This window comes from Cylas formicarius, unplaced genomic scaffold, assembly GCF_029955315.1.
Source record: "Cylas formicarius isolate icCylForm1 unplaced genomic scaffold, icCylForm1.1 PGA_scaffold_8__14_contigs__length_24414737, whole genome shotgun sequence".
Lineage (NCBI taxonomy): Eukaryota > Metazoa > Arthropoda > Insecta > Coleoptera > Brentidae > Cylas > Cylas formicarius.
The window spans coordinates 13,281,616-13,299,363 of NW_026844361.1; the positions used below are offsets into that span (position 1 = coordinate 13,281,616).

General features: G+C 34.4%; 1 protein-coding gene across 1 annotated transcript; it reads left to right on the forward strand.

Moving 5' to 3' along the window:
- The first annotated feature begins 3,695 nt into the window (after positions 1 to 3,695).
- Positions 3,696 to 17,708, forward strand: LOC132706709 (hyaluronidase-like). Its single transcript, XM_060678191.1, has 6 exons — positions 3,696 to 3,890; positions 11,318 to 11,542; positions 11,636 to 11,730; positions 14,891 to 15,206; positions 17,220 to 17,427; positions 17,483 to 17,708. Exons 1-6 carry the CDS (start codon positions 3,745 to 3,747, stop codon positions 17,636 to 17,638), a joined length of 1,146 nt encoding a protein of 381 aa, XP_060534174.1. The 5' UTR covers positions 3,696 to 3,744; the 3' UTR covers positions 17,639 to 17,708.
- The last annotated feature ends 40 nt before the right edge of the window (positions 17,709 to 17,748 follow it).

Genomic DNA, 17,748 nt, shown 5'->3' on the forward strand with positions numbered 1-17,748 from the left:
TTTTTTATATTCAGTTTTCGGTATATCCATCAATGCTTCCTGTGATTTTTTCCATTACTTCTTCTCGGCTGCTGAAACGCGTTTCCTGTAGTGTTTTTTTTTTGCATTTTTTTGTCAAAAAATTATGAATTCTTTCACGCAAATGTCTCATAACGCTCAAATAATACTCTTTGTTTACTCTCTGTGCTTCTGGTAAAAATTCATGGGCAGTATACCCTTGTAATCCATGAAAACTGTGGTAATGGTCAAGTTCTCCACTATCATTAAATTTGTTTTTAACGCAAAATTTAATGCAAGTTCGTTGTTGCAAATTGAAATCCATTTTTAAAATTCTAAAAAATCGCAATCATGTAGAAATAAATGTATTCTTGACTACGTAACTTTTGCAATTGTAAAGCTATGACGTTGAAATTTAGAGGTAATGTGAACAACAGATGTACCACCAACTTAACAAAAAAAAAGAACTCATATCAGAACGAAACACAATGGCTTTTCCGGGAACTTTTGGAATACAAATGAATAAAAAACATACTAACAAAATTATGTACTTAATATCTGTCAGCTAAGTGTGCATATGGGATGAAATCTCGAGCAAGTAGTTCTGTATTTGTCTAAGGACGTTGTCCATTTTAAATCAGTCAAGGTGAGTATCTGAGACTAAGTAATCGCTATGGTCTCGTCACCAGGACACTTCCCGTTGATTTGAGGGGCCAACACGCAGTCCACATGTAAGTTTATGTGTTTTTAGTTATATTTTTTCAAAATTCTCGTCAAGCTCCAGCTTTTCTAAGTGCGCATAAGGAAAAAGGCGCGTGGGTAAGGAAATGAATTGGGAGCTTGTTCAACAGTCGTAAAACACAATAGTTTAAAAATTATGTTGTAATGTTTGCTACAAGATGCAAAATTATGTGATGCAATTTCTGTTCATGACAAATTAATCACAATTTGCTTTCTGGCTTCAGGTAAGTGAAGTATGTGGGTATTGCCAACCCTTCGTTAAAGATAGCTCTTAATATCACTCGATGTCAAATAAACTTTCATACCATGCTATATGTATTTTGTATTTGTAGATGTACAAGCCGGAATACCACTACACTTTTTTTTTTCTCTGATTGACTTTTAGGAGATACGAATTGTAGTGGGCAATATTTTTTCCGCATCCCGCCTTGTAGGAATAGTTCTTGAAGTACGCCAAGTCATTAATGATAATTATATTATTAAACATAAATTACTATATAAATTGCGCATTAATTAATTTTGGGCTGTTTGGTGATTCTCAACGCTTTGTGAGAAGTTGTCGATTGGTGAAAACATCAACACATACTTCCATCTGTCAAGGACAACATTCTTTGTCACCGTACGCTTCCGTTGGTTATGTAGTCGAAATTGAGGTTTGTGTTGAAGGAGAATCTTCAAAGGTTGTCGGTGATAGGCGATTGACCTTAGTGAAATTTCTCATTTGCTTAGATCAAAGAAGAAGAAATTATTTAGCACACTACTACTACTACTACTACTACATGGGTGAATGATCACAGCAATTTTGCCCAACAGAATTAGTGAAACGCATCGTTAACCTGAATTAGAATTACTACTAGGCTGATTCTGTGGTGGAGCATTGCACGCGGCGGTTTAACCTCTGTTCGCTCCCGACAGAATCCCATGTATTCGTCCCAAAAAGTTTGATATCGGTTTCCACGGTGTGTATTTAGTGTTTTGAGTGTTCAGTGTACGTCTTAAAGTGATAATCGTCGTCGGCCCCGTCGTTTTTCCCCCTTCCGCGGTGGAAGCGGGGGGAAGCCGATTTTTTTGGTATCGGTCAGAATCGTTTTTTGCTAGCTGAGCAAATTATTGGTTATTTTTCTTCTTTGTACGTGGTGGTCATTGACCAGAAGCGAAAACCCTCGACGGAAGTCGGCAATGGGCGAATGATCCTAGCAGTCGAGCCCAACATTTTTTTGTGAAACGCATAATTGAATTGATTACTACTAGGCAATTCGTAGTATTCTCTGCATCTTGTTTGGCTTCAGCGAAAGAAAAGCGACACCGTCTCGTTAAGAAAATATTTTATTTATTTATCCTTCATAACAAAGAGTATAAGATAGAGGGGAAGGTCGCGTATATTGTTACGAATGCCATCTAATATTTGCGTCAAAGGACTAAAGTACTGTCAAGGCGGTTTAAAGTAATGTATCACACTGAAAATACTACAGTAGCTTGTAACGGATAACAGCACTTTATTCATTTTTAATAAAAAAAATTAAAACTATTTCGACATTTTTTTTCACATTCTACCTTTCAAACTTTAAATTGAATTGAGCCGTAAATTCCGCGCGTTTTCCGTTTTCATGATTGGACACAATCACTAGAGGCGTTGAAACTCGTTTACGCTTTTTAACACAACATAAAAAAAAATAGGGGTTAGCAATCATATCTCGTAACTTGGGTAAATTAAAAAGTCGTAGGGTTCAGTGTAGTTCAATTTTTGTTTTTGCTTTTCGCTTTTTCACACTTTTTCTTTCAAGTTAATTTTGTTTTGATTACTGAGGCAATAATAATGCACCTTTGAATGTCGAAACTTTCAGTTCCTGTATGTAGCGAAGTTTATTAGCCATACTTAGTACAGATCAGATGTTCTCTCTATGAGACCCAAAACACAAAACGAAGAGCTACCACAAACAATGGTGACATTGAAGAGTGTACAATTAATTATTGCGTCATTTAGATGTAATTAAAACAAAATTATCTTGACAATAAAAAAATGCGTTTTCTCTGCTGCACCCTTATTTGATACAATTATATTTTATCCTAATCTTTCGATTCTGTTTATGTCAACGTCAAACCTACTAGAGAGAGGGCGCCACTAGCACATGCGCGCCATCTATTGGCTCTTGTGTAAATTAATTACTTCGACGATCGAGCGACAGATGTCACCGCTACCGCCTGCGCGCTTGCCTCATTTTCTGTGGTTTAAAAAGAGATGACAGTGGAAAAAAGGAATAGGGACATTTCAAAAACATTTCAATAAACAATTTCATGCAATATGCACGTAATGCTTGCGGATGAAAGTACCTGAATGTTTTTTTATCTCTCTCATTTTCTGGCCTCATTCATCTTTTTTTTTCCTCCTTCCCTTTTACAAGGTAATTGTATCTAAGAAGGGGTCAAATGGTCACTTTTATGTTAATAACAAAGCTGAGGTCTCGTTCGCGACCAATATGAGAGTTACCCTGCGGTATGTAAGTGCACATGCTTTTATCTGTTCCCTGGTTTTGCGGATTAACCTATTTCTAATCAATGGTTGGGTGGAGATTTTTCAATACAAAATTTTCCAAATATATTCGTTTATTTCGAACACCCTGTAGAATCTAATTCAAGTCCCGTTGCATATATCTACGAATAAAGCCAATATCAAGTTATGAGTAGTATTGTTAGAAAATTTAAGAGTGCAAAAGTTATAAAATTTTAAAATGAGGTAATCCATTAAAGAAATAACGTACGTTTAATTCGTCACGCGTTTTTGAGCCTTTAAAATAATTTTAAATCGTGCAACAATCTACTATAATGAACATAATTCTATTGCTGACTCACCCTGTACTTGCCGACGATTTTGCACACACATTTGTCTAATATTACATCCGATCGGGCGGCCAGACCATTATAAAAAAAATCAATACATTGAGGCAGCGCGTTAACGGTTTACCACTACCCACAAACAAAACGCACACACACGAAATAGTTTGACCGATGGTCAGCATCGGGGGGCGGAGGCGGAAAAATCGCGCGAAATCCGCCCACCGATATGTTCCGACGTTGAAAAAAAATTCGCGGAAGATGGGATTCATTCACAAGTGCATTTTGTGCTTGTTGCTTTACAAATGGCAGGACAAAATGTGAGTGGATGTAATATTAATAATAACAATAATCGTCTTTAATGGGATATTTCACATTTTTGACAAAAGTGCATTACTTAATGCCAATACAAACAGAAAATATACAGGCTGAATAAAAAAAAAAGTAAAGTAAAATAACATTTATAGCAGCCTTTTTCGTTTTTATTATTATTATTGTTACAATATTTCAGACGCCTAGGTTGAAAAAAGCGTAAGTGATGTATAAAACAAAACACTATCAATTGTCTGACATACATATCATATCATATTTTTCTAAATGGAACACCCTGTATATTATATATGTGTTTAATAGAATATCTTATTCCGATTACAATGATGTAACACACTTTATATTTCGTTTTAGACAAATGGGCAAAAATAGGAAATTTTTATATAATTTGAAACAGTGCCCTGATTGACAAAGAAAAATATATTTTTCTACTCCTGTCTGTAAAATAATTACCCACCGATCTAGCGTGCGGGAAACGTCACTTTACCACGTCAGTTTTGTTCCCCATGAATCCACTTCGGACATTTCCGGGATTTTACCGCACGGATTTGGGAGCAATCGTATGTTTTCGGAGATATTTCACACGCTTTGAATTTTGACGTTTGGCAAATCTGACGGTCATGTCGGTGAATGTATTCGTTTTGTTTTGAGAAAATGTAACCAAATGCTAACGGTCGTAGAAAAAGGATAGTATGCAACACGTTCGGTAAACTTTTTAACTCGCTCGTTTATTAAAAACTCGCTCCGCTGCGCTCCGCTCGTATCAAATAAACTCGTAAGTCAAATGCTGTTTACCGCACTTGTTGCATAATATGCTATTATGTTTATATTATGTTGTTCAAGTCGTCATTATTGGTAAAATGGTTTTTCGCGAATTTAGCACCCGTGAAAGGAGTGATATGCTTCAAGTATACTTTCTGAATAATAAAAGTGCAACCGCAGTTCGTCGTCAGTATATTAGACTTTGTCCAGAGCGCCGAGCTCCTTCAAAACAGATATTTCCAAGGCTGACAAAAATATTTGCAGAAAACAGTAACGTATTAAATGCTACAAAGGTATGCCGGAATCATAATGTTTTAAATGAATAAAATAAGGCAAACATATTAGGATTCTATGAAGCACATCCTGTTTGCTCTATAACTAGAGTATATGAAGAGACAGGTATTTCTCAGAGAGATCAATCCACTCAGTTTTGAAAGAATAAAAATATAATGCATTTAAATTTCGTAAAAATCAAAAACTAAGTGCAGAACAATGTTAAAGGAGCATGCAATTTTATTTGGAAAAACATTTTAAGGACTGATGGATAAAAGTTCGTTCGCCCTGCCTAACAATGTTGTGCCAGTTAAAAATTTTCTTAACATGGAATATCCCAGGGGTTGGATAGGGACGGCGAAACTATGGATCGGCCAGTCAACTGCCCCGACCTAACTGTAATGGATTTTTGGGTACAGTAATAATATCGTGGGACTTCGGCAAACGATTTCAGAGGCAATCAATCAGTTAAGAGACAATCCAGAAACGTGCAAGACATCATACAATTCTAGTGTATGAGAAATGTGTTTAGGAAAATGGTGGTCACATACAACCGTACTTAGAATAGTTAAACAATGTTTTACTTTAGCGTGTCTTGTCATTTTTTGTGTTTTCGTTCTACTTTAATTTGTAAATAATTAAACATAAATTGAACGCAAGTTACAAAGTCTTCTGTGATAGTTAAATAAGAACAAACGTTGTTCAGATTTTCACATAAATATATTTAAATGATAGCTGTTTCGGCAACACCGTGCCTTTGTCAAATGCGAATATCAAACGGTACCGATGTTTATAAATACAAAACAGGTAGTAATTACTTAATGTGAGGTATTACACTGACATTTAACAAGGGGGATCCATTGGAATCCAGTTGGTCATTAAGTAATACATTCGAACCTCTCATCTGATTAATCTCCATAGCTTCTAGTAAGTTTAATTTTCTACTTTTTCAAACAGTGTGTAAAATATCGAAATTGTCGTCAAAATAGTGTTCTTCTAAATTTACATGTATAGCGCAATTAGAATCTGAACTATTGTTTTTAAATAATCGTCGATGTTCGTTGATACGTTTTTTGAAAGATCTACCTGTTTGTCCAATATGAATCTTAGAACATGATCCGCAATTTAATCTATAGACTCCAGAATTCTGGGATCTATTAGATTTAGATTTATTTTTTTTAACAAATTTTCCTAGGGTGTTATTAGTTTTAAAAGCAATTTTGAGGCCACATTCCGAGAGATGATCTGAAACTTTATTACTAGGTTCTCCTATGTATGTTAATGTTTTAAAACCTTGAGATTCAGTAATAAAGTTTTTTGAAATTGTTTCTTAGTTAAGATTTTATCTATCAGTGACGGGTCATAGCCATTGTTGAATGCAATTTGTTTTATAGTATTTAATTCTTTTTCAAAGTTTATTGCAGAAATAGGGATAGTTATCAGCTTTGAACTCTCGTGTATTATAGTGTCTGTGTGTGAAGGTTTATGGTATATTGAAAAATCTAATTTGTTTTGTGCTTCAAATATCGTTAAATCCGAGAAATTGAAAGAGTTATTTTGTTCGATTTCAGTAGTAAATTTTATGCGATTGTGTAATGAGTTGATATAATTTAAAAATGTATCTAATTGTCTCTCAGTCCATACGAAACACGCAAAAACATCGTCCACATATCTGTACCACCAAAGAAAACTTTTAAATAACGGATGTTCAAGTATAATATTTTATAGATTGTCCATAAAAAGTAGTAGAGGACTTGGGGTTTCGCATAATTAGTCCTTCTTTAGCTTCTTTAACTATGGAGATTAATAAGATGATAGGTTCGAATGTATTACTTAATGACCAACTTGATTTGAATGGATCCCCCTTGTTAAATCTAGCTGTTTTGTATTTATAAACATCGGTACCGTTTGATATTCGCATTTGATAAAGGTACGGTGTTGCCGAAACAGCTGTCATTTAAATATATTTATGTGAAAATCTGAACAAAGTTTGTTCTTGTTTAAATATTTTAAATGGATTTTCATCAAGTAAAAGCCACTTCAGTACAAGTCTTTTGTGGCCGCCATGTGTCATTAGCGCACCAAAGTTTTTTGCCTCATTTCTAAATTTGAGATCTTTATTTTCCAATTCAATTTTAATACGACCTCACGCGTGTTTTTTTTTTAAACCTTGTGTCGCGAATTTCCCGAAGATTTACGGTTAACCGGGTAAAAGATAAAGATTTTCCAGTTCGCGACCTCGGCCGTTTTCCGTATTCGTTAATTATGAAAAACCGCGCCTAATGTAGATAAAAATTATAATAAAACGTATAATTATTTAAATAATGCCGGCTAAAATATAAATAAAGGGCGGTCGCTCGAGCATATCGTTAGCGTGCTAAAGTCAAGCGGGTAGTTTGTCAATTATGTGGCGTTTACATTTCGTATTAACGGCGATTTTATTTTCTAACGTGGAATGTGCCAATATCAGGTAACTACAGTGAAGTCCATCTCCGTGACGCAACGACTAATAATGCGGATTCTTGTATTTATTTTTCTCATTGTTTAATTACTTTATTTACCAACACAATTATTAATTAAATAATTAATTAATATTTTCCTTTAAATACAGGGTGTCCAGGTAACATATCTCGTTTGTTGTTTGTTTTAGGGAAAAATGTTAAATGTAAAAGAAACTATTTAAAATTATTTTCAAAATTTCCCACAATGTTGATCTAAATTAATAATCATTTTGATTGAGTTGTTGATGACGTTGTACATGAATGCATCTGATTTTTATGCAAGATATTCATAGAGCTGTGAGTTCTCATAAATAATAATGCATTCTCGTTAGATCACACAACGAAAATAATGTCGACCATTTCTTCTATCCAAAAATTCACGGTTGACTTGCAAGTTCAGCGTTCGAGAAAACTAATGCAAAATCGACAGGTCTCAAATAATTATTTAGTTGCACGGCCAACTTACATTTGTATGGCCAATCTACATTCGCATGGCCGAATTACATTTGCACCAAAAGACGTCATCTGAACACATTTTTTATGGTTCAATAATACTTTTGGCTTCAAAAAAAAGACAGAATTTCTAAATAAATGGAAACATTAAAGGAAACATTTTTTTCAGAAAACTGAAAAATTTTCTTAGCAAAAATGTGTATAAATTGAAGTAGGAGTAATTAATGGAAGTATATACGTAGTGTTAGATTTGATTTTCTCACGAAATTTAATATTTTTCATTTTGACTCACCCTGTACACCTTGTATTTGTAACAATTTTTGACAGTCTTCTCAAATCTTCAAAATCTTTGAAAACTTATTCGCCAGGAAACAGAAGGCATATTATTTTTAACCAAATTTTAGGTGTGCAAAACGATTACAGAATGAGCCAATGAAAATTTAAGCTTCTTTCATTATTCTTTTAACAGAGTGCATTTAGAACCATTGGGGTTCCGATGGGTTGAGATGCTTATTGTTATCCATTCACCAATACCGAAAACTGTTTCCCAAATAATTGTATTTTAACAGAATACAATTTAGGCACCAGGAATGGCGGAAATTATTTTTTAATTTCCAAGAGGGCGTATTGCATTGTTCTTCCTATTGCCATTTTCTGAGAAACAATCTTACATTACAGATAAACTAAACTTAGACAATCAACCATACCGAATTTCGGTTGACATTGGTAGTACGCCACTGATTTCTCTTAATATAAAAATTATTCTTACAATGTCCAATCATTTCAAAAGAAACTTAATTTCTTACTTTTTGTTCAGAAAAATAAGAACTTCTTATCTCTAACAATATCGTTAATATGACAGCACGCACAGAATTATTATCATTACTATTTTTATTTTTAAATTAAATTCCTGTAGAAATGATTGGAGATTGTAAGAATAATAAAATAATAAAAAGTTGTTAGATTATTATAATTTTTATTTTATACAAATATTTAAATAAAACATTGCTTGACCATCAAGTAATAGTGTGTAAATGCTTACAATAAGATTTTTAACTATGCACCACAATGCCTATAATAAAAGTCACATTCCAAAACTAAAAACCCACCTTCGATAATGGATATACAGTCGAAACTCTATATCTCTTTTTCTTATGAATTTTTTTAGTGTGAAAATACGCATCTCGTACTTTGGCTTGTATTTTCACCATTTCTTCGAGAAATTGTCTAGCATCTTAACTGAATATAGGGCTTGTTGAATGGTTGGTGGTGGTCCCAGATAAACTTCTTCATTTTCTTCTTCCTCTTGGTACTCTGCCTCATCCTTTCTTGCTTGTTGTAATATGGCTTCCTCTGTCAAGTCTGCTGTTGTAGGCAAATCCTGATCTATCACCATAAAATCTTGCAACTCCTCACTTGTAAACGTGATTGTTGTTTGACTCTGCTTTGTCCACTCGCTTAGTGGCTGATCATCTTCCAAGTACTGTTCGCATTCTGTATCGGTAATAAGTGACGATAGGAGTGTTGAATTGTTTCTGCTGTCGCCTCTTTCCAACCTTTACTAATAAAGTTGACGGCATCTAGCGTATTAATGGAAAATTTGTCTTCGGACTCGATCATTTCCATTAAAATGTTTTTCCTCTATCGACTCATAAGGACTCTTTATTACGCTCTGCTCCATCGGATGTAATACATTTGTTGTTTTGGCTAGAAGAAGAGCTATCGACGTCCCACATCACTTTGCTTTTCTCCCCGTTCTATTTCCCGAATTAGAGCGACTTTATCATCTAGAGATAAAATTGTTCGCTTACTCGCCATGCTCGCCGTATTCACTAAGTCAAATTAGAACTGATTTAACATAATCGCTTATTACGAGAAAAACACTTGGGACGACCAGGTTTTCAGTAATTAGATTATAAGGGGGAGGGAATTCTGAGAAGGTAAGAGACTCTGTTAATTGTAAGTCTACCTACATTCCTCACTTTGTTACCTGATGTTACCTTTTTTCTTTCGATATAGAGACTGAGAAATTCGTTATACAGAGTGGATTAATACACAGTTTTGTATGACTTAACAGTACAACAACTTAACACATAGTTTTACGTTATACAGAGTTTCGCTATAGGGAATTTTAACTGTATATAATATAAGTATTAAAATATAAGATGATTCTCGAACATTTCATACCTTACTTATTATTATTTAAAGTCGCAGTACACACAGTATTTTGACTGAGTCTATTAAGCAGTAGGGGATTTAGTATATTTAAATGATAGAAGTAATATGAAAGAACTCCCTATTCTCCCATTTATAATAAATGAGCATGAGAAAGACAACAATGTCGAACAGAGAAACTTCTAGCTTAGATCTTTTTCGCTTGGTATTGTACGACCAAAAATATAGTGCATTTATATTTTAACCCCACAGCTTCGTAGGACCGCGGTAAAACCCATCCCAACAGATGTTTATTCTGTATTAAGTAGGTCTTGTCTGAGATGGACCTTAACGAATATTTGTGGAATTCTCGAATATTTTAACATCAGATGTAATTAAGTAAGTACCTGTACTCTAATTATCTTACAATTAAGTTCGAAAATAATCATTTTTTTTCTTGTGTGCCAGTCGATTCTTCTTCTTGTTTTTTTGTGTCTTCTCCATAGTTCTTCGATTTGTAAACAACAACAGTCTTTTCTAAGACTGTGGCTTATATTGAGATTGAGATGTTTTGGTCCGAGTGGAAAGCGCAAATATAAAGAAATAACACTGAACTAAAATTTAGTGATAGTACCATAAACGTAATTCGGCACGAGGTAGCTGAAATATCAGTGCAAAGCTGGGTTAACTGTAAAAAACTAGTAATAAAAGAAGAAAATATTTATCGAGAACGATTAGTGGATGAATTGATCATTAAACTAGGTGACGATAGTAGCGATAGTGACGATTTTTTAAGTGACTGATTCATTATTATTATTATTATATTTAATATTTTGTATATTAATAATGATACTATGTAAAAGTGTAATGAAATAGAACGTAATAAATTGTTACTTTGTACTAATTTTTTTATGCACATGTTTCAAGAATTGGTAGGCAAAAAAGATTGAAGGAATAGTTATATCCCGCTTGTTAGTCTATGTACATAAATTCCTAGGACGGTCCTGGAATGGTTACAGGTAAAGTTAATTACAGTTGGCAAAGTTAATCACGGGCTCGGATGTAAAAACACTATATTTCTGATCATAGTATACCTAAACAGTTATACGGGCGATGCGCGATATTTATTAACATTTCTACGGGGCACAGTTAAACCCTTGTTTACGTTGGTTGTAGATATTTAGGCACTTTATCAATCGCATAAATCATGGACAATGGCACTATTTTAAGTATTTCAAATCTTTTATTTATTTTATTTATATTTCTTAATGTAGCAACCACTACGAAACCAAGCTGCAGAGGAAAGGTTTCAAAGTGTACTGGAACTCACCGACCTTCCAATGCGACTCGCACAAACAAAACTTTTCGCAACTCCTTGAGAAGTACGGCATCGTCCAAAACGCAAACGCCAGATTTCGAGGCGATAACATCACTATTTTGTACGATCCAGGAAGCTTTCCCGCCATCCTGAAAGACGCAGGTGACCGTCTCTTTTTAAGGTAGGTTAGTTAAGGTTAACGAAAAATGGTAGCAATTCCAGAAATGAAGACATAAACTGAATACAAAATTCGTTTATGGAGAATGTGTTCTAGGAATGGCGGAATACCTCAGCAGGGAAACCTGACGCTACACTTGAATTTGTTAAACGAAATCGTCGAGCAGCTTATACCAAACACATTTTTTTCTGGTAAGCAGATCTCTTAAAGGTTTAGACCAGTGGTGTAGAAACTTTTTTTTAAGACGATCGTAGCGGGCCAAAGAATAATGCTTAATCGTTAACAAAATTATGTGTTTTATAAACATATACATATATTATTATATACACTTATTATTTTAATAGTAACAAAGCAAAAGGTAAGAAAACTATAAGCACAAAATATAAAATGAATTTATTATATTATATTATTGATGTGAAGTATTATCACTTTATTTTCTGGTGTCATTACGAACTTTTGAATAATACAGGATATCGTAATGTACGGACCCCAAAAACTGTTGAAACTGGCGATGTAATAATTGATGAATCATATTTACTAATTTTACAACAATATTAAATATATGGTCAATATCTAAATCCGATTTACAGAGAGCATCGTGATGTATAAGGCAATGTAAAAAAACAATATCATTTTCCGGATACTTAGAATTAAATTTTTTTATCGATGAGATTTTCAAATTCACAAAATATATCGGCACCAATCGTTGTTCCTTTCATTGACTGCAGCCCTGCTAGTTCTTCTGTAATTTAAAAGTGGGCTTTGATTCCTGTTACAAATATGAGTAATTGCGCAGTATCGCTGATATCTGTACTTTCATCGATGGTAATTGAATAAAAAATAAATTTTTGAGTTTTTGTAGTCAGTTGTGAAATTACATTTGTATCAATATTTTCAATTCACTCTCTGATTGTTCTTCTTGAGAGAGATAGTGACTGAAAATCATTTATCGCATAATATCGCACACATCTATATAAATTTTCCATCTGAAAATGCTTTATTAGATTTAACAATATTATAAACCAACACATAACTGGCTTTCGTAGCGCTTCTTCGAGAATGATTAGCTCTCTGAAATAATTGTTGTTGACTTGATAAATTTTTTATTAAATCTTTCGATTTTTTTTTCACTTCCTCACTTAACGAAGAGTAGGAGTGGTTTTCATGTTTGCTCTTGAAATGGCGTCGAATGTTAAACTACAACAGTTGTATTGCAAAGTAAGCACACAGGTTTTTCTTCTTTAAGAACTCGACATTCTGAATCCACTTTTCTTTTTTTAACATCCATTTTAGACGTTACCTACAACGGAGAATAACACAGAATCGCAATTGACGAAAGCTTACTACTAACTAATGCTCTTGCGCGGGTGTTTGTTGAGGCAGTGGGAGTTTCGGGGATTACACAAACAATTACTCGAGTCACAGCGGGTTGTTGCAGATGACTGACTAAGTCGCTAACTAACTGATCTTCGGATGGCCTCGCTTGTATTTATACCTACCTGCAAGGATTGTTCGGGAATTGGATTTTTCCGGTTCTTTGGGAAAAACAGAACAATGAATCGAAAATGCGAGTGTCTGGAAGTTTCGAGCGAAGAGTTAGCTATTTGGGTAGTATGGATTTGTCCAGAATACTATTGTGTTTTGAATATCGCCGCAGGTAGTTTTAATGCGGGTCGTCACATTACGAAGAAGAACGCGGCGCGACGGCGCTCTTAAACCTGTCCGCGGACCGTAGTTTCCCCATCACTGGTTTAGACTATAAATTAAATTTGGCTTAAACATAACATTAACATTGCAAACTGGCTCCCGCCTTTTATTTGTCAAACATGTCCCTCCTTCCTCTAATGATACTTTGATCATCTAGAATATAGCGTGGATATTAGGGCACAACTGACTATCAGAATGTGAATGTTGCCAATGATGACAAGTAAACTTTTACACTAAATGAGGCAACACCTTGCTATAATTTTCTTCATCTAGGCTCTAATTTTCAAATTGATCAGGTTATGATGTACCAAGCTGATTCAAAACTTGATTTTTTTCAATTTATTTGAATTTATCTGTCCTGCGCACTAATGCAGATTCTACAATGGTTTACATCTTCCTCTGACAGAACAAAAAACACTATTTGAAAATAATTTCTTTTATTCCACCCTATGCATTTGCTACTGCAAGAAACTACTCTTTGATGGTGTTTAACAACAAGTTCATCCTAACTCCCTTTCAGTAGACGTTTGCTGCAAGCAGCTTGCTGATTATAATAACTACTGGGTTATTTTTGTGTAATACCTACCTGTACCTATTATTTTTCCTATTTTTTGTTCAAAAATTACAGCCGTATACATTGCGAAAGTTTCCATGCAGCTTGTTTACGATGAAAATTAGAAATTAAAATTATCATTTGAACGAAAGTCCTGCAATGATTTTTTCATTTAGGTTACTGTTTTGATCACCTCGATTTTAAAATATCAATACACACCACGCACACACCAAGGAAATCAACCCCAAATATATCATGCCAGAAAAGGTATGACTTGGGTATATGTCTATTAACTTCCAAGAAATTAAAAAATAGCTGAATATATAGTGTTTTGCCTTTCTGTTTCCCTCCATTCTATAGTATCCATGTCAGCTCAATAACATGAAAACTTCTAACATAATAGTGGGTCCATAAAATAATGACCCCCTTCTATTCTCGAATTCATTCATTTTGGTTAATATTTCGTTCACAAATGTAGCAGCAGAAAGGATATGAGTACAATTGGAACTTTGCCTTGCCTTGCGAAAGCAGTCAGCATTTCCAAATTCTTTTATTGCTAAAGGCGGAATTGTTTACTTAAGATATATCCTTGTTGCTAATGAATTGGTAGGAGAAGATCATCAATGAAACCAATAAAGGCTTCAAATATTCAAAATAGTTTCTGAAAATAATTTCCAAATAACATACATTTTGAACTGTCTATTCTTTCATCAAAAGTCGAATGAAAGAGACAGCATTAATTAGGATAAGTCCGCTGTTCGCTAAACTAACCAAAACATTAGCAACCTGGAAAGTATTTGAAATGGTCAATTATGACAGAAAAAATAATCGAATATTGGCAAAGCCCGAAAAGTTACTATAAATTACTAGTGCATCAACTGGCAATTCCGTTATCTATCACCCGCTACAAACTTTAACCCTACCATTATAGGAATGATATTAAAATAGATGTTCCAGAATGGTTATACTGGGAAAAATCTTAATATTTCAACAGAAATAAACACACACAGATCACACAGATTATTAGGTCAAATTACTCCGAGCAATCAAAAACTCATTTTTAAACGGAGTTTAGTTAACCGATCTTGCAGGAATCGCCGTAATCGACTTTGAAAGTTGGCGGCCCGTGTTCCGGCAGAATTTCGGCACCCTCTTACCGTATCAGGAAATCTCGATCGGCGAAGAACGCAAAAATTATCCGAGCTGGCCGATAGCGTGGCTGAAAAAGGAAGCAGGTCGAAGGTTCGAAGAAGCGGGTCGCACGTTTATGACGGAAACTCTCAGGTCTGCGAAACGGCTCCGTCCTAACGCCACGTGGGGTTACTACGCCTACCCTTATTGTTTCAACATGTCGCCCAGTAACATGAAACGAGCTTGTGCCAAGGAAGCGCAACAAGAGAACGACAGGTACCTTTTCGTACTTACCGTTGAGCTTTACTGCAGCCATACAGCTAAAACGTCACAATTAACCTGAAAAACTGGCGTATTGACGAACTGTCAGCGGCCATGTTGATTTTTGGACGTCACAAGGTCTCGCAATGGTAAAGTACATAGGGACCGATATATCTAGTTGCCTGAGGTTCATAATATCAAATATTCTATTTTTGAAATTTTAATTATTATTTTTTTATGAATCATGGTTCTGGGCTCCTAACTTAATAGATTAATTTCATCTTTTAGGAACTGTGCGGTATACTTTCTTCAGGCACTTGTTCTGAAACTGTAATTAAAATAATTGATACTTTTTCTATATTGTTTCCTACTCTTGCATCTTTGAGGTTTAATTTTTAAAAAGTTAGTCGCAATTTTATGGCGGTTTTATCGGAGCATGTAATTTTGGTAATTTCAGTGTTAAGCTGATTGTTACGCGCCTGCAATTGTCCATATTTAATAAATATATTTTGCCTATTTGCAGTAGACTTTGTCAGAATACTTTCGACTAATACTTGTTTGACTCTCTCTAGTTCTAATTTCTGTCTTTTGTCCACCGCAAGTGTTTACCATAAATAATTATGTAAATATCATCCCATAAATAAATGCTGAATATTCTGATCTCATACACTGACGATTTCTTGACTACCGTTTGCTTTTACGCAGTATTGTAAATATTCCTTTAAACAATTGAAAAATAACTTAATCAAAACGTATAACAGAACCCATAGACTTAAAAGTGACCAGCATTTGCCCACCGTTTTTGTGATGACTCACTGACTGTTTACAGTTCATCATTCCACCATTTTAGGCAGAATCTCTATACAGGATTATTCCAAGTGTTCCGAAAGTTTGTTTCAGAATATGCAGGTGTCCATTAGGGTTACTTTTTAAAAATTACTTTTATATTAACAGGTTGTCCCACAAGTGGTGAAACCATGCCATATTTTTTTAATTTTTCAAGGAGTCTTTTGTTTAATTACCCACGGTATTCGGTTGTAGAAGTTTTATTGCAGCCAGTTGGTACTAATTTTTGTAATTGTTGAAATTTAATGTTAATGTTGTGTTCTTGTTTAGTCTTTTTTTTTTATTTCTTAAAAGGGCATATTGATTTGATTTTTATCTTATGTTAGTTATTAGATTGGTTAGATTTGATTACTTAGTTGCTACAGCCCTGGTAATAAATTATAATTATTATTATTGATACGTGTGATTGTTTAAAGTGATACAGCTACTACTAGACCTTGCATAAGTTTGGATGCGGCATTGTTACGGCAGTGTTTTCTCAAAAAATGCCTAGATCGCATTAAATATTTTGTTATTTTAAATCAAACACCCTATATATTTCGACATTGTTGGGACCCTTGGTTAAAATAAAGGTTACTTTCTTAAGAAATTCCTATTCAAATTTTGCATAGCTTAGGCAAAAACTGAGGTTATATGTGTTTTTTTCATATTTTTAATTGCCCCATATAAAATTGTGTTGTGGCGCTACTGATTCAGCTATTGCAACAAAAATTTAACCACAGACTAAAGAGATGATGCACTACTCAATCAGTTTGTCAGATGCGGCTCAGCTTATACAGGGTGTCCGCTTATACAGTGTATCAGCAAAATTATAATATTTTAAATCTTCAGGAGAGTCCAAGAAACTTTTATACGAAACTTATTATTTAATAGCTATATGTTCAAAGTACATAATTGTTACAGTGTTTTGTCGAAACGTAACGAAATTACACCAAGTTATAGGCACTTCAAAGTGCATTTTTGGGACATCCTGTACAAGACGGAAAGTTTTTATTTATAATTGGGACATAAAATAGGGTTTTGTCTTTGGCTTTAAGGTTTAGATATCATAAACCTTATTGAAACTACCTTATTTTGACAGTAAAATCCACTTGAGTTAAACACATTGAGCACTTTTGGGACAACCTGTATACCATGTAATGCGACTGCAATAGATGCTCATTTGTAACTCTGATCTCGTAGAACGACTTGGTTGTTTAACCTCGCGGATAATTTTTATCCGTCGTTGTATTTGGGGGACAAGCGACTGAACGCGACGGACAAAATCCAGTTAGTACAAGGACGGTTGGACGAAGCGCTCAGATTGAGGAAAGCATTGAACGCGCCGTCCAAGCAAATTTTACCTTACTTTTGGTATAAATACCAAGACACCCTCGAATTTCTCAGGAAGGTAACGCCTTCAATCCGATTCTGTTCGAATTAGTTCATTAGTTTTTCTGCTTTAGGACGATCTTCTCAATACCCTGACAGTATTAGCAGGTTCCAATGTCGACGGCGTCATTTTGTGGGGAAGCAGCAACGACGTGAACACCAAAGCCAAATGTCAACAGTTGTACGCGTACCTCGACGACATACTCGGACCTCTCATCCAAAGAATTTAAACATCCGTTCGCGTTGTAATATTCATTAAATTTTTATTTATTTTCACGTCAAAGTTTAATATATTTTATGTTTAATGAGACTATTTGATTAACTTCAAAATTTTTGAAAA